The 22,197-nt window shown below is 47.6% G+C and overlaps 6 protein-coding genes across 6 annotated transcripts; 2 read left to right on the plus strand and 4 right to left on the minus strand.

Moving 5' to 3' along the window:
- Window positions 1-84: 84 nt before the first annotated feature.
- GGI43DRAFT_383211 (mitochondrial 37S ribosomal protein bS16m) lies at window positions 85-530 on the minus strand (the record flags this gene model as incomplete). The annotated part of the gene is made up of 2 exons (XM_083203353.1): window positions 85-352; window positions 454-530. The coding sequence occupies 2 exons, from the start codon at window positions 528-530 to the stop codon at window positions 85-87; spliced, it is 345 nt and encodes a 114-aa protein (XP_083061286.1).
- Window positions 531-870: 340 nt separating this feature from the next.
- Window positions 871-2,189, plus strand: GGI43DRAFT_383212 (NADHX epimerase; the record flags this gene model as incomplete). The annotated part of the gene is made up of 7 exons (XM_083203354.1): window positions 871-882; window positions 938-1,046; window positions 1,112-1,177; window positions 1,240-1,334; window positions 1,627-1,723; window positions 1,784-2,012; window positions 2,087-2,189. 7 exons carry the CDS (start codon window positions 871-873, stop codon window positions 2,187-2,189), a joined length of 711 nt encoding a protein of 236 aa, XP_083061287.1.
- Window positions 2,190-10,048: 7,859 nt separating this feature from the next.
- On the minus strand, window positions 10,049-11,526 carry GGI43DRAFT_383213 (uncharacterized protein; the record flags this gene model as incomplete). Its single annotated transcript, XM_083203355.1, has 5 exons — window positions 10,049-10,416; window positions 10,480-10,547; window positions 10,620-10,996; window positions 11,097-11,204; window positions 11,332-11,526. 5 exons carry the CDS (start codon window positions 11,524-11,526, stop codon window positions 10,049-10,051), a joined length of 1,116 nt encoding a protein of 371 aa, XP_083061288.1.
- A 3,354-nt stretch (window positions 11,527-14,880) lies between these two features.
- On the plus strand, window positions 14,881-16,846 carry GGI43DRAFT_403461 (uncharacterized protein). The gene has a single exon (XM_083205796.1). It carries the CDS (start codon window positions 15,123-15,125, stop codon window positions 16,776-16,778), a length of 1,656 nt encoding a protein of 551 aa, XP_083061289.1. The 5' UTR covers window positions 14,881-15,122; the 3' UTR covers window positions 16,779-16,846.
- Window positions 16,828-18,472, minus strand: GGI43DRAFT_362043 (uncharacterized protein). The gene is made up of 4 exons (XM_083202392.1): window positions 17,972-18,472; window positions 17,628-17,809; window positions 16,944-17,383; window positions 16,828-16,835 (listed from the first exon to the last, which is right to left on the minus strand). Exons 1-3 carry the CDS (start codon window positions 18,259-18,261, stop codon window positions 16,986-16,988), a joined length of 870 nt encoding a protein of 289 aa, XP_083061290.1. The 5' UTR covers window positions 18,262-18,472; the 3' UTR covers window positions 16,828-16,835; window positions 16,944-16,985.
- Window positions 18,473-20,349: 1,877 nt separating this feature from the next.
- On the minus strand, window positions 20,350-21,146 carry GGI43DRAFT_403468 (uncharacterized protein). Its single transcript, XM_083205797.1, has one exon. The coding sequence runs from the start codon at window positions 20,809-20,811 to the stop codon at window positions 20,590-20,592; it is 222 nt and encodes a 73-aa protein (XP_083061291.1). The 5' UTR covers window positions 20,812-21,146; the 3' UTR covers window positions 20,350-20,589.
- Between the last annotated feature and the right edge of the window lie 1,051 nt (window positions 21,147-22,197).

The following is a 22,197-nucleotide window of genomic DNA, read 5'->3' on the forward strand; positions in this document are numbered from 1 at the left end:
AATGCCCAAAACACATATCATACAAATACAATCAGCCGCACATCCATTTTTCACAGCCGCTTTTGATCACCCCTCCAAAGTCCTCTACCGAATCTTCACATCGCCAGCCTGAACACTTCCCTTGGTCTCGCTTTCCTTTGGAGCAAAGTGCTTCTTCGGCAAGATTCCCACCATGGATAGTAACCGCCATGCCGTATCCGTAGGCTGAGCGCCGACACCGATCCAGTACTTTGCGCGCTGTGAGTCGAGCTTAATGTCCTTGTGTAGCTTGCCAGAGTTGTCATACGGGTCGGGCTTCGGAATAGGGTCGTATGTGCCGATGACCTCGAGAGGACGAGAGTTGCGCGCAGTGCTGGAGAGAAAGGTTAAAGGTTAGTTAAAATTCGCGGGGCAAAAGGTTTGGATGATGTCGAAGGCGGGGGAGAGCTTAATTGGATTGAATGGCGTGCGTACCGAGCATGAGCTACGACAATGTTGTAGAATGGAGAGTTTCGGCGCCCAAATCGGGCGAGGCGGATTTTGACGACCATGGCTGAAGCGAGGGGTTCTGAAGGGATCGCGAGCGAAATCTGATGATATTCAGATTCAGCTTGCAATTGGTGTTTTTGATAGTAGTACTCCGTAGCTTGGAATATTTTAGGCCGGAACTCCAGTTTCGCCGCGCCCGCCAATCAGCGTCGGGAGAACATGGCCCCGAAACCGCTGACATCACGCGCTGGCGTTACAAACGGCAGTTGACATCATGACATCCCATCCAACTCGGGAACCATTTTTTTTTTGTTGTTTTAAATGCACGTGAAATTTCCTTTTGCGGACTCCAATTCTCAAATTTTGAAAATCATCTTATTATCCCCTGCGAGAATATCTACCATGGCCCTCAAGGTCTTATTGCGCCGACTCCTCTTTTACGGCTTATAGCGCTAACTCTGTTGTGTAGACTATCGGCGCAAAGGCTGCGGCAGCTCTAGACCAAGAACTCATGAGCACTGGTGCCTTTTCCATTGATCAGCTAATGGAGCTAGCTGGATTGGCAGTCTCACAAGCAGGTCGGTGTATTCGATTAAAGGGAAGCTACGAAGTTGGCCTTCTCGTGCTAAAAAGCTGCCACTAGTTTATCACATTCAACCCTTGGACAAAGGCCAAAGGATCCTTGTGGCATGTGGGCCAGGAAATAACGGTATATTTGCGCGTATATCCCTTTTGTGAGTGCGTGTATATTCCTAACTAGATTTTCCCCAGGCGGTGATGGCCTTGTTGCCGCACGACACCTCTTCTACTATGGTTATAGACCAACAGTCTTCTATCCCAAGAGAAGTAAGAATGAGCTTTACCAGGTGAGTTGCTTTCCACATTTTCCTCGGCCTTGACGATACCTGTCAACCACTGTGATGCACGAGGATAAAAGACTCTGTTTTATAACTGCTCTTGGGTATCTTCTTTGGGTTCACTCTTCAAAGAGTGGTAATTGCTGATGACCGGATATCCCTTTGATATTCGAAATTTCCATGGGTTATAAAATGTCGAAATATCCCTTCTATTCTCTCTGTATCCTCCCTTCTCTTCAAAAACGAGGCTGCTGAGAAGTGTTGTTCTCAGTCCAGAAAGGCAGCTAACCGTGGCTCGTAGCGCTTGGCTAAGCAGCTCGAAGATCTGAATATTCCATTTGTCGATGATTTTCCTGCCGCCATGAAATCAACAGACCATGTAGTGGATGCGATATTTGGTTTGTGTGCCTCGTGCTTTGACTGTGAAGGAATCGTCTAAAGCTAACCTTTGTCCTTAGGATTTAGCTTCTCAGGCGAAGTCCGGGAGCCCTTTCCCGCTGTAATTCAAGCTCTCCAAGAGACCAAACTACCCGTCACCTCGGTGGATGCTCCATCGTCGTGGGATATCGAAAACGGCCCTCCTAAGACAGGGTTAGGTAGCTCTTTTATGCCCACAGCCCTTGTCAGCCTCACGGCTCCTAAACCACTGGTCAATCACTTCACCGGTCGGCATTTTATCGGCGGACGGTACGAACGAACCTCTAGTTTTTATATGCATCTACTGCCTTGTTCTGATCCGGTTGGCTGATCTTTGGTTACAGATTTGTGTCCCCATCTATTGCCAAAAAGTATAATTTCGAGGTTCCCCCCTATCAGGGTGTTGACCAAGTTGTCGAGGTAGGATCGTCTGAGCAAAAGCTCTGAGTTCATCCAAGGAACTATTCGGAATTCAGAACGTGTCAATGTGCCTCCCTTGTCGTATCAATCAATGTTTCTGAACTATTTTTGCGGCTGACCTCGGCTATCTTCCTTCAATTGTAATTGTGCCAGTCATCACATCACTTGACAGCCTCCTCTCAAGCTATTTGGACAGACAGGACTCGGACATCCACCTTCACGCATTTCCTCGGGTACAATCGCCACCTCCCGAGGGCAGTCGTGAGTAGGCGGCCGAGAATCCTGACAAAGAGCAACAAAGATGAGGTATTCTTTCCTGCAGACTGGGCATTCAGCCGTATGCACCGTGCACATTTAACTGGAGCGTGTTTTGTCCGTCAACCAATTTTGAGAATAGGGAATTAAATGATAGTCAGGGGTAGGAAGGCGTCCTTGCGTTGACAACATGAGAGAAAAAGAGTGACGATGTTGCTTCTTGCCACATAGAGTGCCCAACAGGATTGGGAATCTGTACTGCCGCTAATATAAAGTGAAGTTTGAGCTAACCAGCGAGCAAACGGCTTCTCAAGGAGATGGCCGGATCTGCAGATATATGGCAAAACCAGGGCAAGATGTGGCTTCAAGCAAGGAGGATGTTCCTATCCAAATGGAGCCAGCTGCCACTGATTGCCACTGCCCGGATTCTAGCCACAGCGGAATTGGGCAGTGGGCGGGCGGGTTGTAGTGGCCGTGTCCCTCCGTTACAGCTGCAAAGTTCACTGGCAGAAGGCACACAATTGGCCGGTGAGCGACATGGGCAGTTGAAACAGCGAAGAAGAACCATTTTGACAGATAAAATCGCGTGCACCACCCGCATTTCTTTGTGCTGGGCTGAGCTATGTGTTATCCGATGCGAATTGGGCACAGGAGCAGAAGCTCCGGAGCAAAAGCTCCTCCCCTGCTAGACTGGAGCAGCAAGCGACGCTTACAAAACCGAGTCGAGCCCCAAATACGGTCCGCTTTTTCTAGAATTATCTTCAGGAACTTTTCTTCCTTCTTACTTCAATGTTTACTGAAGTCTTTGAAGTTACAGGAAAGCCCAGTTTCGGGGTCCGCTGCCTAACGTGCCTGGAGGCTGCTGCCCACTCCAAGCGGCCTGGATTAGGGTGTACGAAGAGCAGTGGCTGAATTCGCCTCGGACCCAGCATGGCATAGCACTGCAGATCAGGTTTTTGGCATTGCTTATTGGTATTATTGACTTTTTGACGCCATCTTTGCCTATAACCGTAGCTAGTGCCGGCACCTGGCTCCAAAAGGCGTGAAAGAGATGACCGCCAGTCGGCATTAGCGCATCAAGATACACCCCGATGTGTGTACACTGCGAACTCTCTGTGAATCGAAGAAACCAAAGTACACTACACTGCTTGATAACCGCCAAGCTGTGGTCCGACCCAGACAACCCCACACAGTCTAGCCATGGAATTCAAGGCGCCACATGGTGGCGTTGTGGAGGGAGGCGAGAAATACATCCGATTGTATATCACCACGATTAGATTCTTTCCGAGACATTGCCATACGTGCTTGATGGATTTTGAAAACCGGTTATGTTTACTACCAAACAATTTAATGAGCGGAATCAGTGACGTCTTTTAAAGAAAGTTGACGGCATATTGTTGGCATTATTTACGAGTGACGACTAATATCACCTACTGGTGTCTAAAGCCCCCTGTGGCTTCGCTTACACGTTTCTTTCATTTTAGAGATGGATTTTCCCGTCGGCCATAGCTTCTTGGTTTCTATTGGACTACTTGGCGAGATGATCATCAAACCGGATGCCTGACAGGATGCCATGATAGGCCAACATCACACTTTGACGTGCTCACATGCATCAGCCACAACGGTGGGGAAGCATTTGCAGAATCCTATACAGACTGGCCAATTTTTTCCTTCACAAGAATAGTCGAATGATAGGTAGTAAACGCAATTGCGGTAACATCATTTCGTATTCTGATATGAGTTGCAGGGGTAAATGTGCCCGCAGCATTCTTCGCACCTTGCGCTCAATACTGTATGATGTCCGTGGTTATAAGCCAGCCAGCCACGTGTGGCGTCGAGCTGGAAGCTTCCTTTCTTATCCATAAGCTATCCCAGAGATTCGATCAAAATCGGTCTCCACTGGGTCGGTTCCCATTTCCGTGGAGCGGAGCATACTGACACAAGGCTAATTGCTCTATGTCAGTGTGAAAGCAATTTATGTCCACGTTTCGGTGCAGGCATACGGCATCGTCACACTTTAGCGCCCGTTCTGATCTCTTATGGCTCTAGAAGTTACGACGTTGACGAAGCCATAATCCTTACGCTGCACCAACAACGTGTGTGCTTGTGATTGTGGCTTTGCGCTGATGGCCCACCCAGAAACCAATCAATTGGCTCGTCCAACATGCTGCCAGTGTGGTCTAGAATCTAGGCCCTTTGCCAGCGATCTTGGTTACAAACAGACAGGTACATACATATGAACAGTAATCGGTGTGCTCAGCATGAGGTTACCCTTACACCATAGATCGACGAGGCTTTGGGCGAACCGTCTCACCAATCAAAGGCTTTCAATGTTGCCTCGTCTTGCTGCTCTTGGTATTCAATTCACCAATTAGATCCAATTACAAGGCCTTGTTGCTGATCGGCAGTGGCGGTTGTGGCTGCGTACGAGCTTGCCACCGTTAGAGCTGTTAAAAAATCTACACTGTCGCCACAGCTGCTGTTTCCTTGCTTGCTGTCACGCCAGCTTACATTTGGCTTGTGATAGCGGCTCAATTGTAGTCGACTCATCCGTCTGTTTGGTACCAATGAGAACAATTTTTTTCCGCCCTTTCTCGAAATTGAGAGAGCGGAGACGATCGGTCGCTGGCGGTGAACGGTCCGCCAATGCGCCCTTAAAGCTGAAGCTGGATCTTTGGGTGCCGGAGGTAATGCTCCTGCCGCGAGACATCGCGCAATGGGAAAACTTTTTCGCCAGCCAACCCCATGGCACCAGTGTACTTCTTTTTCAGCTTCAGAGCCACTTACAGATTACCTAAGACTGCTAAGGGAAGATAGGGGTGGTTTACGGAGTAAACTCCGGAACGTCTGGATGATTGTATTGGACCGAGGCCACAATCCAAGCTCATTTATACGAAATAACCTTGGGGACAGAACCTTCCAATGGAATCGGCGTTTCAAGAGCCATTGGATTTTTTTTTTCTCGCCAGTTTTTTTCTCACAAGCCACCATTCAAGCCGATCCTTGCGAGTTACATTTTGCCACAACTGCTGTAATAGTGCCATAATCATAACCATCTAAGATAGAGAGAGTAGATAAATCAAACGTAATTTTCATTTCGCTGAGTAATAGATAAGGACGATTTGGGTTTATAACTGCCAGCTGACGATGTATTTCCTCTTTCTATTCTCGAGCAGTGTCCTCTGGCTGATACCAACATATTCGATAACAGCTCGAGGAAGATGAAAATGTCATCCACCGGCTCATATGGGTTCATCATTTTCCCCGACAAGCTCTTTTTGATATCAGACGATGGCAGTTCAACTGATCAAGTGATGTGGAGATTGTTCAAACGAGTGTGGCAAGTCGACACACACACCAAGAGCTCAATGTGACGTTCTTCCGCTCATAAAATTGAACTATAGAATACTTTCTATAACTATTGGTTTTAACTTGCTCAGTATGCTGTCTCAGCCACCGGTTGCTTCAAAAATCATTTGGTTGGCTGTTATTGCTCAGATAGGCGCTTGTTACATCCTGAATACCGGACCTCATCTCCGGCCTGGAGCTTGTTGAGATAACACAGGCTTTAATCCAAGGGATATAACGCTGCCTGACATGCCATTGTTTGCATTTGACTGGCTAATCAAGGAGATTAGGGCGCCGAGCAAACCAAAAAAAGAAAAAGCCACCGTTACGGGGGCTGACTAGTGTCACATACAGTGTTCGGCATGTCTGCTCGCATGGACAGATACATCCTCGTCGATGCCTAAGCTTAGGCATCTCTCTATATATTGCTTCTTTTGGCACTTGCTGAATTTGTAATTTCGGCATAATGCGCTTGATATACTTGAGATATTGTGCCAGTAGCATATCATTAAACTTGGGGTCTGAAGCTATCAGCTACATCATTATGGAATATTCTGTTGTGCCGAGGCTCGGAAGGCATCCTTTGCCAAGAAATGCTGCAAAGCCACGGAGTGGGATCGTGACACCGCTGTTGACATATCAAACTATAGGGTCCAAGGGGGCGAAACTGCCAATACAAATGATCTCTACGGACAGAATCCCGCCTCAATGCCGCAGTATTAAACAATGCCTGCTTGGGCGGCAACATATCGAGCATTGACCGCCGCTGTGGGTATACTACGAGGAGCATGACGCGCCATCGGTCATAGATTGGGATTAAAAGCTAACACTAGATGTATGCTGCTCAACAGCTGCTCATATAGAAGTGGATCACTTCTGCGGTAAGAGCTTCGTGATACATATCATGCATGTGTAGGCCTAGTGCGCGATTACTATCTTTGCTGATGAGGAGATGGTGAACAATAAAGGAGTAATTTCGCCGAATAGGACCTTTGTACCGAGTTCTTCTCGCAAGGCCCCCAATATGAGGAGGGGTCTCGACCCAATGACGATGAAGAGTTGGTGTCAGGTGCCATCTTCGCTTTATGGAGGTGACCTAGAAGGGTAACTGATTTGTAAGAGATGCCGGAAATATCATTGAGAGATGGAGTAGAATTAAGCCTACGTGTCCCTTGTTCCCCCACATCGTGAGGATAGGGGAAAATTTTTATTGATGGAGGGATAGATGTTGTACTTTTCTTCTCTCATGCTCCTCTCCTCCCCCCCTTTTTCCTCTTCTTATCTTTCTTTCTGTTCTTTGTCTCTGATTCCTTTTTTCCCTTAATGGTGGAAAGACTTGAAGATTGATTTATAAAAGATTTATAAGACGGTGTGATTTTGGACTCTGCGCATAGAAGTTACAAAATGATGTTGGCTCTTGGATAAAAAGCGGAAGGTTAGGTCTTGAACAAGCTTTACGTTGCTACTGGTGGCACGCATTTGGAGAGAATATTTAACGGTTCTTGCGTTGGTGTTATGGTGTAGAAAAAGCTATTTTATGTCTACACTATCCGTATCTCAACTTCTAAATGAAGGTTTGAATGATGGCTGCTATCAGTTATAACATATGAAGCTATACCGTAAGAGGTCGATATGTCTGCTGCGTCCAGCAGTAGTTGTGGCTTCACTCGGAGAGATTTAGTATAATCGTCTAATGCATCCCATTGTGTAAATTATCATGAGCACACATATGGGGTCAAATTAAAACTTGGGAGCTTGGGCGAGTAACAAAACTCTACAGCAGCTATTATGAATGATCTTGAATACCTAGGTATGTGGCTCGGACATGCTGAATGACATTTTTTCTCTCCTGCATCTTCTCTTTCTCCGATAGCCAGCCTAAGATAATACATAAATATCTAAAGTTTTCTTGTAAACCGTAATCTTTTTTCCCGGAGAGTGTCTCAATGGATGCGCGATGCCTCTTTCCCGCGCCGAGAAGTGGATACTAGCTCGCCGTGCCGGGATATCGGAGCGCGGCCCCGCTTGAGATTTTGGCGATGGGAGGTGAAAGATATAGAGCTGTGTGCCACTCTGGGCAATCTACATACTCTCTCTATTCATATTTTTAATTTTTCGATGCGATTACAAAGGTATTGGTCAGAAAGAGTCAAAAATGCTTTGGGGGGAAAACGGGCGGCAGAACAAATATTGTTATGCTAAGTGAGTGGAAAGGGTTTTCAGAAGCTCATTGGGCTTGAAGAAGTTGTTTGGTGGCTGCTTGCTCAACTTTTTTTTTTTTAATAAGTTTTGATACATCGAATTCTAAGTTTTAAACACTGATATTGTCTTTTATTTGTCATTGATTGAGATGGTGAACGAGGTGCTGCCGTCGTTTGATGCGATGCTAGTTAGCATGGGCCAGTTGTTAGTGGGGGATATCACTGGCTACCCGAGAGTGTGTTAAGTCGATCCTATGCGATAAGTGCTCGACGACCGTAATCTACGACATTGTCTCTACATGTATGTCATGATACAATAGTAAAAGAAAGTAAGCGATCTCTACAGTGGATGTAGCACTAAAAAGAAAAATAGAGCAGTGAACAAGAAGCACTAAAAAAGAATAAGAAAAAAGATGGGGGGAAACTCAATTGTGTTATGACAGTTAAGAGAAGATATAATGGCTACCCTCATCTTCATTTTTCTTCTTCTAAACAGAATGTTCTTTTATGAATGTTCTTTTATTGTAGCACATAAAGTAGGTATAACTAACAGAACTAAATCTTAACCACCAGCCAAATAAAGACTCATCGTCACCAAAGTTGAGCAGCGATTGTATATCCTGTGAGTTGAGCTAACGTTGGAACGGGAGCCGACTATACAGAGGGGAGACCTAACTAATGATACGGGAAGCTTCGTAGATCTATGATATGATGGCACTTTGACTAATGTTCCTGGCATATTGCGTCCAATTGTATGAGGATAGAAGATGAATTTAGCACGGTGATAGAAGCGCCGCCGAGTTAGTCATGCAACAAAAACTCTTATAGGCTCTCCGTTCATGGATGTAATTATAATTCGAGTGAATATTAAATCTATGCAAGTATCCAATTCGGAAACTGACCTATTACCGACCAATCTCTCAATATTGATAGCCTATACGTCGTATCCATGCCGATATGGAGCCAAATTTTGACACAGCCTCGAGTTTTGACTCAGCCTCAAATCAAATGGCCACCAAGTCAATTGTATTGTAACATCCAGGCCGTTTTGCAGTTAATACCACCGTACTAACGTCAAACTATAGTATTAAAGGTAGCAGAGCTTTGACATATTCCTTGTAGTACTAATGCAACTATGCGACTATCTGCATACGACACTGAGCAGCTCACCGAGGCATTTAATGGATAAGCTTTTTTTCTGCTCTAGGGTTACATACAAGGAGTATCAAATGTAAGCGGGATGCCTTTCAGGGATTCCTTCGGATACGGAATGCCGATGGAGAGGGATCGTGATTACGCGTGCTTTTTAACTCGGACTTCGTATCCCCGTATTCGCTAGGGACTTTTGTTCGCATAATATTCTTTTCTATAACTCTATAATTATGACCAATAGCTTGTCAATCCCGCTGTATAGTCGTGAATCCATCTTTTTGTTCCGTATTCCTTATAATAAACACTCTCCTTCTCGGGTATTTAGAACGCTACGCGTTCAAGTCTGCGTGGGCGCAGTTTCATATTCTCCTCTGCTGTTTCAAGTTGAGATCACATAATATTGCGGTAGTATGAGCAACATATAGATATAGCTCGTATTCTAGCCGTAGCATGCCATTTGTATTTGGATCCTGGGATAACTGTAGTCGAACATTTGTGTCTCCAATAATAGCAAAATCTTAGACATGATATCGCGGATAGTAGTGCCTCTTATGGTTTTAATAAAAAAACATCGATTGACCTAAATAAGAAATTAAGTCGTTCAAATGCTATATCTGTGCTCAGAGTCGTGATCGAGGGCACGCTGGTCGTTTGCTGCGTCCGTCATATTCTCGCCTCTTCAAGTTGTCCTCCTTGTCATGTTTGTCCCATGAATCCTTCAAAATCGGCCAACTCCAAATCGCTCTTTCTCGCCGGGGTATTTAAGAGCGTCTTCCCTTAGCCCAAGTCTTCCACTATTCATTGTACACATATATAAGCTCACTGAGCGAAACAAATGAGAGAGTATCATTAGTGTTTTACGCCCGTCCCGTGGAGTTGGGATAGCAATAAATAAAAAGAAAGAAAAGCAAAACAAAAGAAAATCCAAGGTCAAATAGCTCGTCCCGCATAGTTTAGGTCGTTGTTGAGGCTCCGTTTTGTCTGAGGAGTATAGAGTCCCGATTCATCTTCGTCTCCCACACGAACCCAGTTCCCGTCTTTTCGGTTGTAAGGGGTCAAGTTTATGTCGACTTCGTCGGTTACTACAATACCATCGCTGTTATTCTTGGAAAATCCTCCAGCTGTAATTTTAACACTGCGTGACCCGCTGGAATAGGGATTTTCAGATGAGCGTTGTGTACCGCCTCTATCTCTGTTCACGAGGCGACGATACAAAGGTCTATACACAGGAAGTGAGACAGCTAGAATACCGGCCATGAGTTCGACGACAGAAAGCATTCCAGCTGGCATATTGTCCCCTGAAGAAGATCGTTAGCCATTCACGACAGGTTTGTCAATGTTATGGTAGAGGTTAGACTTACAGCTCCCATCTGCTGTAGTACCAACTGCAAGGGTAAATGCTAGACGAGCAATGCTAACAAGACATGCGCTGGTGAAAGGAGTTAATCCATTTGGTCTTCTAATATTGGTGCAGTGCGTTCATATCATTAGTGAAGCTTACCTGCCACCCATTGCAAATGTAAATATGACCAGTCGCTTTCTCTGCGTGGAGAGATTGAGTTTGAGCACAAGGGGTATTGGCATAGCGAGAACGACGAAATCTGTAATGATGTTGCATATGCCGGCGACAAGAACAAGAGCGCCATAATTGACGCATGTGCCTCCAGCGATAGATGGATCCCAACCAAAGGCAATCGGTGTGCACTGAAAGATGGCAACAAAGGCGCATGCGATGGCCCAACAAGTCATGAAGACGGCGACGGCCAAAAGACAGTAGTGGAATCCTCTTTGCGGGAAGATGGAGTGATACATGCTCAAGATGCTGAATTTGAGGAAGGCCATGCAAACGCAATAGAGGTTTTCGTTGATAATATTGATCTGTCGAGGAGGAGAATATTAGGGTCTCAGACTTTATACAGAGCGACCTTCGTTTTCTCAAAAATATCACGTATTTCTGAAGCTGCCTTGGTCGACTTACAACTTGAAGCATTCGTGCATTATTTATATCTGTAACGAGGATGATATGCCGACCGCCCCCATACTTGACTGACATGGCAAAGCAAACATCAAAAACTGCAAAGTTGAGCTATAAAGTAACATTAGCCGTGAACTCTTCTGAGTTTGCCTCTAACTCTGTTCCCAAGGCCGGAGTCTAGTTGTCTATCGGACTGGAACTGCTGCAAGTCTGCGCCGCGACAACTCGATAAACTCACCCAAGCAAACAATATCAGCCAGTCGCTCATCTCCATCCCAGTCTTTGCGATCCTTCGCGATATCAGTCGGAGGACGATGAAGATGATGGACGCGATTCCGCATATTGATGTGCATGCAATGATATCTGGTACGCGCGTGTCATTGATGTGTGCCTCCATGTAGGCGATCTGGGCCGCATCTGGTAGCTGCGGCATTGTAGCAAATACTTTCTGGAGTCAAAGCGACTCCAGCTGGATACATGCGCAACGGATCAAACAAACAGAACAAAGAGAAAAGAGCAAGCTGAGAGGAGCGAGTGATGCTGTGCCTCTACAGCCTTATCACAAATGATGACGCCCGCTGCCTGGCAGCAGTATTCGAAGGTTGGAAGAGCCACATTGAGTAGTCGGCCGAGAAAATGGGCAGCCAGGATAGAATAGTATTTGATTACCGTCGCATTGGAACTGACCTCACCAGCTGGAATAGATGTAACCATTGGTCCGATATGCCGATCAGGATGCATACAAGAGGCATCTCATTCAAGGGAAATCACCATTGTGAGGGGGGTGAACGGCTTGTGGGGGCCGTGCTCGGATCCTTACTCTGATCCTGGCCAATATCTTACTCAGAACTCTGCCAGCAATACCACCCAGCTGCGGCCGCTGCTACAGGAAGAACTTTCAGCAGCTATAGTACAGTATTGTGTAGTAGCATCTGGAGTAGCGTCTTGCAGAAAACGTGCCGGACGAAGCGAACTGAAACCAGCGGCGGACTGCTATTGCCGCGGATACTGGCCGAAGCGTATCGACAGCGACCCTACTCGAGTGCCGGGCTCCCTGGGCAGTGCAACGCTGCTTAGACTGGAACCCACGAGGTCAAACCTGGTGCTGCTCAAGCGTGCCATATCGAACCGCCACGAGGGAGCGGGCTATTGCGCCTTGGGCGAACGGCTGGCCTAGTCGTCGGGGGTTTCCCTGCCGTGCTTTGCCACTTTTTGCCAAACACGTGTGGAGGGATGGCATGGCGATGGGTAGCATTTGTATGGATACTCCGCGCTGCTGGCCAATGTCGCACAGGTGAGATTGGAATCGCTGGGTTGTCGTACGAGGCGATAGAATTGCACTCGGGGGCATTGCTTCATCGAGTGGATGGAACAGAGTCTGAGCGTGATCTGGATCCTGTATCGGACAGGGAGTAGAGAAGATCTGAGTACTCCAGCCGTCCTACGTATACGGTAGGTAGTAATCGTGATGAGCAGCTAAGAGGGTATCCTGGACTGCTCTGTCACTGCTCTGTCTGTGCTCTTTCTTATAGGGTCGAGAAAGCCCTGTCACTGATCTGCTAGTCTGGGCGATCACTCGAATTGGTTGAGCGATGAGGCACCTTGGTGGACCAGGGCACTGGATGCCGGGTCTAATATCTGACGCTGTCTGCTTCGGCAAGATGGCGTCGGTGACGACGAGGATGATGATGGAGAAAAGAGCGAAAGAGCGACAGCCGAGGGACAGAAATACAGGGATCGCAAAATGAATAAGCGCGTACAAATCTATAACAAGAGCGTCGGTTCCACCAATTGACTCTTGGGATTATATGTGCATTATCCTGGCTTGTGTGTTCCAAATCCTGTCCCTGCTCGAGATGGAGACTAAGCCAGCAAGGCAGGTCTTGGTGGTGGTGCTGATGCGGGAATGAGTGCCAGTGCTAGTGCCAGTGCTACTGTAGTGCTATAACTTAGTGCTGCCGGGTGGTGGGCAGTCAGTGACAATGCGCAGACGACGCGCATTTGGACGCCGTGACACTTGGCTTGTGCAGCAGCAGGCATCACCGAATCCCTCAGCTCCATACATGCATTCTTTTATCACGAGGAGAATTAGAGGATTGTCTTCCTAGATAGTGCTAGCGACTAGACGACGCTGCTACTCGCTCCTCAGCAGAGCCAATGTAGACTACTGTACAGCATGGACATGTCGTCAGCCAGCATTTGGTAAACCTGCGCTTATACAAGTACAGGCAGCGCAGGGTCCTTGAGCCTAAATGCCCTAAACTCGTTGCTCTAATACCCCTACCCCTCCCCCTCCCCTTCCCGCTCATCCCGCCGTGGGGTGGCTGATGATGAGCTTTTAGCGTCCGTCGTTCCCATTCAACTGCCTGTTTTAATTGCGTCTTGGCGTGCTAGTGGCTCTTTTACAGTCTGTTCCAGGCGCCGTTGGCGGTTCGGTAATGCTTCGGGCCGAGCGCTTTTCGAACGCAAGGTTCAAATGTTGGCTTCCAATTGGGTTAATGCCAGGATTCATACACGACACGACATATAGGTACATCTGCACGTATAAATTGCTGTTGCAGCAGAAACCGGGGAGGGGCATCTTATGGCGAAATTTTTTGCTCTGTGCAGCTTCTTGCGTTTGTTGGCTGTTGTCCTAGTAATTTCCGATGCTCATTTCAATTTCTCTGGGCTGCGTCGCTACATCGTACCAAATCGTCTGATCTTGCTGCGACCCTAGCCGTTATCTTGCCCACAGTTTACATTCCCACTTTGGCTGCTGACCACCCACCGGTTGTCGATGCTGTAATTTACGCGGTAATTTTCTTGCCGGAGTAGGGTCGAATTGTTAAGAAACATGATGAAATCATAGTGACCTGTGCATCTAAAGCAGGTACCTGTACGTAAGGATACAATCTGCGGGGAATTAAGAAGGTTAATAGTCCGCGAGAGTTAATAGTCCGCGAGAGGGAAGGTTGTGCAGAGAGATATGACTGTCGTGTGCTACCATAAAAGAAGATATTATCCATATTATCCCTATTAATATACTGAAAACCGGGTGCAATACCACACCTACACCAGTAGCTCATATATCACTCGTGCTGTTTCAACCCCCACGCCTCGTCCATCAACAATGCGAAGAAAGGAGGCAAATGTTTCTCAATTGTATCATCTTCCATGGTCAATAGTACCTAGGTACTTGGAGCTATTAGAGATATACAGTATATATATTATGAGGAAAATATCTTAAAAGTCCCAATGCTACGCCAAGAGCTGATAATTTCGTTTGTTACAGGCTTTTCTAAATATAGTCATTATCCCCATAGGGACTATGTCCTTAATAAGCTTCTCGATCTGCAGAGAACCAGCCACGGTGTTATGCGATGCTACGCAAAAGGTCGCCCGTACGAATAAGGATTAGTCGTATGTCGTACGAGAAAAAGAACAATATAGCGTGGAATCCATTCTCTTCCATGTATCGAATATACTATGTATTAAGCTGTTCCTACAAGTACCGGCAGAATACTACTCTGCGTTGGGCCTCGGTTCGCCGTTGGCGATCCTTGACAATGTAACGCTGCTCTTCGTAAATGCTAAGCCCGCGTAACGTACATACATGAGCCGACCTAGTCAAATCTGGACCCTCCTGAAGTCAATGTGTGCGAACGTGCTCGGACGCGGGACGGACGAACTTATACATTCTCTTGGAATACGCACAGACAAAGCCAATTGATAGGCTTGCTCACATGAGATAGATACATAAAAAACTCAATTCTTCGAATCACGAAGAAATATCATCTACTCTGTCCTCAATAGAAATTTTATAGAAAAGAAAGTGAAAAGTAATAGTTCTACGTAGCTATTCTCATCGCCCCTAATTATGCAGCGTCGATCCCTCTCTCGGCGCTGTTGGTTGGTTCTCTCTGTTAATACCGTTTGCTGTCAGAACGATACCACCCCCTAGACAACTCCGGGGATCCGACACTGTGACATGTTGAGTCCCAATTAAGCATAAGTAATTGTGGTGCTTTGTGTTTAAGCCCTGAGTGCATGTTTGACAGACAACTTTCTTCTTCAACTCTCTCAACTGGGGGTATTTCTTTAACTATCTCTTATCCAGAGTTAAACAATATGGGACAAGTGCTATCATGCTGTATCCAACCACGAAGCGATAAGCTTCCTTCGAAACCTCCCCAGCAGTCGCTTGAGTCTACATCAACCTTAAATTGGCGCCAATCAACTGCCGGCATCTCATCGCGGCCCATTGATACATTGGAAAATTTCTTCAAAGTTCTAACAGATAGTGGTTCTCCGGTGAACCGTGAACACTGGGCTGTATCCGTGGCATTGAAAGTCAAGTTCAAGTCTTCTTTAACAGACCCTATTCCATATTTGCGCCGGGCCTGGCTGCTCACTGGTCGACTTCACCCAACTTTTACCGGTTCAATTGTCGAACAGTTCAACGGATCAACTAGCCCAGATTCACCGGCAAAATCTTTACTTACGATACACCCTTTCGATGCAGATGCCTGGGTATCGAAAACTTTTCTGATAGCATCAGAATCATCTGCAAGTGGAGTGTTTGCTGGCATGCTTAGCAATGGAACTCCTACTTGTCACTGGCTGCCTGCAACTCAAGAGATTTTCATCCGCTCAGCCCACTGGCGTATTGATGGCATAGGTCTTCTCATGCTCGCCCACAGTTTCTTGTCTTCTCTGGCTTCGGTTTTGAGGAATGGTCTGGACTGTGACCTAGATTCATATGATGGGCTAGTTGGCAGCGGGCTACTTACAAGAAGCCTAGACGATCTTGCTGATGCGTATATTGACGAGGATTCCACGCCAAAGTATATCCAGGCGGCCGCAGATGGACTCGTTAGCGAATTCGTCCAGGGGGTTCCTAGTATTGGATTACCTACACTTCCAGATTCAGAAACCGTGCCTCCAGGGGACAGCGCACGCGAGGCTCTGCGAATTGACGCTCTTACAACAGCTGCCATCGCTGCGGAATGTCGATCTCGTAAGACCAGCGTCAATAGTGCTGTCCATGCGGCCATCATTCGCGCTACGGCTACTTACCCGCAGCATCCACTGGCTAAACACTTCGCCGCCTTCTTCCCAGTCGATATGCGCAGGCGCCTGCCCAAGCCATACGATGGACCCGATTACGCCGTGGGCATGTTCTCTTCTGGCCTCCCTATCTGCGTTCACGACGTACTCGGTGACGATGCCAAGGGCAGCGATCCCAAGAGCTTTGAAGAGATAGTTCAGCAGCTGGCATTGGTGTACGCAAAAGATATTTCACGCTTCACAACCGACGATGAAGGAAATCCAGTCAGCATGCTCAAAGTGGTTGCGCCCTATGTGCGGCGCACTACGAAGCTCTTCTCAGTACCGCTACCCCCTGGGTTGCCGCAGATACAGAATCCGGATGTAAGCAGCCTTGGTAAAGTGGAGGCGTATATCCAGCATTCGTACGGTGGCGATGAGGAAGGGTTCGAGGTGGCAGATATTTGGCTTGGCACGCAGATATTGTCACGATCAGTGCAGTGCCATGTCTGGGGCTTCAGAGACGAGTTGAACATTGCGGGATGCTTCAATATGAGCTTTTATGAGGTAAAGTTTGTGAAGGAATTTTTGGAAAAGGTTGAGTCTGAGTTGTTGGCTGGATTGGGTATTGAGCGAGCGAAGACGTTTTCGAATTAGATCAACGCAGCATACATGTATGCCGTACAAAATGACCAGATAGGTGTAATTAACGAGCTTTCTCTTGAAGTTAGAAGCGAGCTATTTACTCAATATGAGTACATGTAGATTTAGCGTATGATGCTTGTAAGTCGCTTATTAGCATCACGCCAACAACAACGTTACCTCTCTTATCGTGAAAAAATAGTGTAATTGGTCTTCACTTTTCTAAGCGCCATCTACCGCTACATAGTCTGTGCTCTTGGCAGCATCCTCCCACTCTTCGCAGATCGCTATCGTCTCCTCGCATTTGGCCTTGATTCTCTCCCAGCCATCCGTCCCCAGAGGAACACGCAGCGGTATCTGTTTCCCCGCAGCCATGCCCGTGCCTTTGACCAGCTCAATCATTCGCGTAACAGCCTTATCGGCGTCACCAGGTTCATTGCCGATAATGGATGCCTCGTACTGCCGGACACCGGCATTAAACTGGGCATAAACCGGGAGGCGGGGCTCGATGTGCTTGATGTTGGAGAAAACCTTGGTCCGGAAATAACCAGGCTCAACGATGAGGACTTTGATGCCAGGAGAAAATATGGCCAATTCTTTGGCGAGGCATTCAACGGCACCTGGGTATGGTTGTGATGGGCGCGCAAGGCCCCCCATAGATGTCAGCAAGTGGCCCAAGTCGTATAATCATTGGGAAAGATAGGTAATGATTTGCGCTAGGTTTGAAGGAAATGGGCAGGTGTCATTTGCCTGACCCTTGAGCCTTGTCGTGCGGGTGTGTAATGAGATCAGATGAACCATTCCAATTTATGGGGTGTAAGTGGAATCTATTAATGAGAGTGCGAAAAGAGGGCATCCACATACCTGATAGAGCGAATTTGGCGGCGCAATAGCTGCCCGCACTTGGATCGGAATGCCACGCCGCTTGAGAACTTACAAAGAGAAGCGTGCCCTTGTTCTTTTCCCGTAGGCGAGGTAAGAACGCACGGGTAATGTTGAGTGGACCATGGAAGTTCACTTTGAAAGAGAGGTCCATATCTTCTTGTCTAGTCGTGCCCCATGTAGGTGGTTAGCGAGAAGAAGTAAAAAACCCCGGTTCAAAACCAAAACATGTACATCTACTTTAGGTATGTAGATATTCAAGACACCATACATGTAAGTTGACCACGGGGGCTAAATTTCAGAGCAAAGATTGTGCATTTACGTACGTTAATTCTTCAACTGCTCCACTGACAATGTAGCCTGCATTGTTGACCACGATGTCGATACCTCCTGGGTAGATATCCCAGGCCTCGTCGACTTTGGTCTGAATTTCAGCGACCGGCGCTGTGACATCAAGGTCGATGATAGCTGCTCCTGTGTCCTTGAGATGGGCGAGCCTGGTTTCGGCACTACGGCCAGTAGCGATGACATTATCCCCGGCAGCACGGAGCTGGCGTACTAAGATCTCGCCGAAGCCGCTAGAGCAGCCAGTAATAAACCACGTCAAGGGAGCCATCTTTAAAGCCGGTATGACTGCTTAGTTTTAATTTTTTTGAGTAGCCTCTTGGCTCTTTGTTTCTCTGGGGCGGAATGCGGGTAAGATGTAGTTCGGTGCAGCTCGGTATACGTGTATAAGCGTATGTAGACTAGACGTTAAAATTTGAGAGGCTTCGGAGTTAGAAAAAGAGGGAAGACCAATAAGGGTTGGATGCTGAAGGTATGGGCCGATAAACGAGGGCTTTTTTTGTCTTTATTTCTTAAGCAACGGCTTCGGTATGTAACTTCATATGCCTTCCGTGTGTGCAGTAGTCACTGACGCTGCATTGCTTGAAATTTCGCCAGTGTGGAGAGGGGGTGGCCGAGGTGTTACAGCGGGGTCCGTAAAGAGGCACAGCCGATAAAGAGACTTGAAGCCGAGCCAGTGTCTACAACTTAGTTCTCAACACTGTTTCTGGCCGCAGTCATGACATGTCAAAGCTTTGCCTATCACTGAGGAAAAGTTTAAGATGGCGTAGGAAAAGGAGGGGGCTGTGGTGCATAAATGTCGACCACGGCTTGAGTGGAAAACTGCCAAGCAGCGTTGTTGTAACCTTCTGTTGGTTGAGCGCGCAGCTGCCATATCGTAGAGGAACCAATCCTTTCGGAACGGTAATTTCGGTATCTGGACAACCGCCCTCATAGCGAGACCTTTTGACTTAACACGCCTTTGTTATATCCCTCGCATACATACGAGAGGTGTCAGATATCCAGGATAAATGAGACTAGGGGATGCAGGATGCTGCTCCGGCTTGCCTATTTAGAGCGCAGCCAGTCGAGTCCATCGCTTAAGCTGTGTTGAGAAACGACCCACGATGGATGGGTCTGTTAGAGCTACCATAAATCTTTAACGTGTTCTATCGGCATAAGTGGTACTTCTGTTTGACATGTAACTAGCCGAAGTATTGAAATATGAGAAGGTTCATTTCACATGTCGATGTTAACGAGAATACCCGCGTGTCTTGGCAGCTTCTGGATATCAAGCCGGCTGGCTGGGCAGATGTCTAAACACACTCATATTAGTGCTACGTATTATGCCACTGGCTTGCTCTAGTCAGCTAATGAAATATTAGAATTAGTAGCAGTTTAGAAAGTCACATCTTCCATGGCATTACACAAACTTACAGAGTAACTCATCCTGGGTACCTTAGTACCTAGGCATGCAACAGTTACCAGTCCTTTCCCTTTTCCTCTCTCGCCACATTTGTGCGGGTGTGCATGTCTATTACCAATATTTTGGCCAAGCCTAGGCTACTACCCTCTTCCGCCGCCGCCGATTCGGGTTTCCACTGAAAGGCTCTGAGTATCCGCTTGCCTGCATGCCATATATCCCAGACAAGTGAGATGCAGATGCAGGTTACGGTGTGCAAAGTCCGCAGCATACTTTCCCTTCAGTATTACGATGGCAGCGCGGCAGCGCGTCCTGCGGAATTTACCGCGGAATCGCCACGGACTCGCTGCAGAAGAAGCTTGAGAGTGAGAAGAGATGGCTAGATGATGCGATTCGACTAAAGAGGAGCTCATGTTCTCGTATGAAGACTTTCATTAACACATATCGATATCGAGATACTATGGCAAAAATCGTTTGATACCTATGCAATAGTGTATATCCGAGACTATTTTAATGCGGTGATTTGTATACCTTGGCCAGCAAATTAAAAAACAATAGTGCCAGTCGTAACACGTAACAAAAGTAGTAGCGGTTAGCTGACAATGAACTGATGGCATACGGTTCGAATACACGGAACGGGATAAGCCCCCGCTTAATGAGGCCCCGATTCGCATCCGGCTGGCCGGCGGTTGCCCACTCCCCTACCTCTCCTCCTTGACGGTCACTGAATTTGGTATAAGAATAGGCGTCGTGGAGGAAACGTTGTCAATGACGTTTATACGAGTTTCTTCGACTCGGAGCGTGTGTAGCTCAAAAGCCTCCGAAAGGGCACCAATTCTTAGGGCTTAGTAGTTAGTGCTGAGGCCCTTCCAACCTGTATTCGCACGCCGTTGATTTCCCTGGTCCTGCGTGCATTGTTTAGTCTTGGCTCAACCTCAGGGCACGGACATCTCCGTACATCCAGTCCCACACCAGCCAAGCAACGGAGCCGTCAAAACGGGCCGTTCAGGGGGGAAGTGCCTCGCAACGAGGTGTCCCTGTCGATACCGACGCTAGGGATAGGCCAAAGTGCCTTTCCGCTTAGAGCGTTCTTCGCTGGCTCACTTCTCCGCAGAGCATAGTGGCCGCAGATCAAACTGACGAGGCTAATAGCTAGCTGCATATACCATACGCTCTACTGTCAGGTTACCATGAGCTCTACAAGTATCGATGAGTCTCGGGCAGGGAAACGACCGACGCTAAACTTGCCTCAACCTCTCCCATTGGGTGAGATATGCCTCTCGCTGAACAAAGATGTATAGGCACAGCCAAAGTAGAGAGTATGAACAAAGCAGGAATACGAACAAGTGCGGAATAAAGCCTGCGCTGCACTAATGTTGCCTTGCCTCTCAGACCGCCCAGACATGCGCCCTCCGACATATGGGACGCAATCGCGAGCTGGTGTCTGGCTGGAAAGCGAATGCTATCCGTAGGGCTTTTTTTTGGTATCAACTGCAAATATTGTAGGTTTGACTGGCCTCTTGAGCGCACGATTCATCAATTGCAGCGTAGCATTGCTGCACTGCTACCACAGCGTCGCATCATTCAAGTTCAGATAGCACCTTCGTAACCATATCAGTACACGCTGCACAGCAGTGTGTCTCAACAAGAACGGGGACGATGTGCAGAGTAGTGGTGGCCTCATGGTGCCGTGGGAATAGACGAGGATGGATAAAGCTTCAGGCTTGGTTTGATCGGTGATGGCGTGAGGTTTGGGGGCCATTAAATTGCAAATCTATTAGTAGTAGTATATTCCTGGAGGCTCAAGTAGGTCCATGTAGCTTGAACAGAAGAATGGAAGGTGGCAGCACATGCATCTTCGTTAACCCTGGCCGCTAAGAGAGCCCAAACCAGGCTCCTGTCACCGCTATCCGGTAACCAGCGGAAGCGCTATAGTACCTAATCTCGCAGCTAGTAGGCGAGAACTTTCAGTACGTGTACCTGTATTGCCCATCACGTACAAAGTACCTGCTGTCCAACTTCCCCAACCCACCTTATCTGCCCATCCGCTCACTGCATTTCTGTATTGCCTAAACACAACGACCTGTCATATGTGGAGTCCGCTGACACCGAGCCGCAGCTGTATGGGCCGGATTTGGTCGCTGTTCGAGGAATAGTACAGGCACGACACCGCCATCAGTCCGACGGAGAGCCACTTTGCTAGGCGCGGCCCAAAATACCGGCTCGGGTTATTGAAGAATCCATCGAGAGTACCGGCAATGGATAACACTGCGTCTTTGGCGCATGCCGAGATGACCGCAGCTCGAATGGCAGCTGAGTCGGAAAGTGACGTCTGCTTCTGACCATGGTACGCAAGGTAGAATCCTACGGCACACGGCACTGGTCTATTTAATAACCAAGTGTATAGTAACGCGGAGGAGCTTGGGATTCCTTCTGGTCGATCGCTCCATGATGCTTCAAATCTTCTCCTTGCACCCCTCCCCCTTCTCTGGTCGGTATCATACTATACTTGGGTTCCGTCCTTTGTATGAGCATTGTTCCGCCCCAGGAATACGCGTGTAGCTGGCCGCTCTATGCCAGACCTACCCGTATGTGTAAGTAGGCGTTGACTCGTACGTGAACGTGCGAGTACAAAGTATACGTGTTCGTGCATAGCTGACTAGAGAGAGACCTGTAGGTGTCTGCGCGCTGGCAACAAGCGAGTCCGCCGACGCGTTGCTGTGCAGGACGAACACCCAGGTTCAGGACCTTTTGGAAACCAATTGGCTTGCTCGTAAAAGCCTTAGTATATGAGCGGAATCCTAC

The sequence above is a fragment of the Trichoderma evansii genome, assembly GCF_050947405.1.
Source record: "Trichoderma evansii strain SZMC 28006 chromosome Unknown GGI43scaffold_8, whole genome shotgun sequence".
In the NCBI taxonomy this organism is placed as follows: Eukaryota; Fungi; Ascomycota; class Sordariomycetes; order Hypocreales; family Hypocreaceae; genus Trichoderma; species Trichoderma evansii.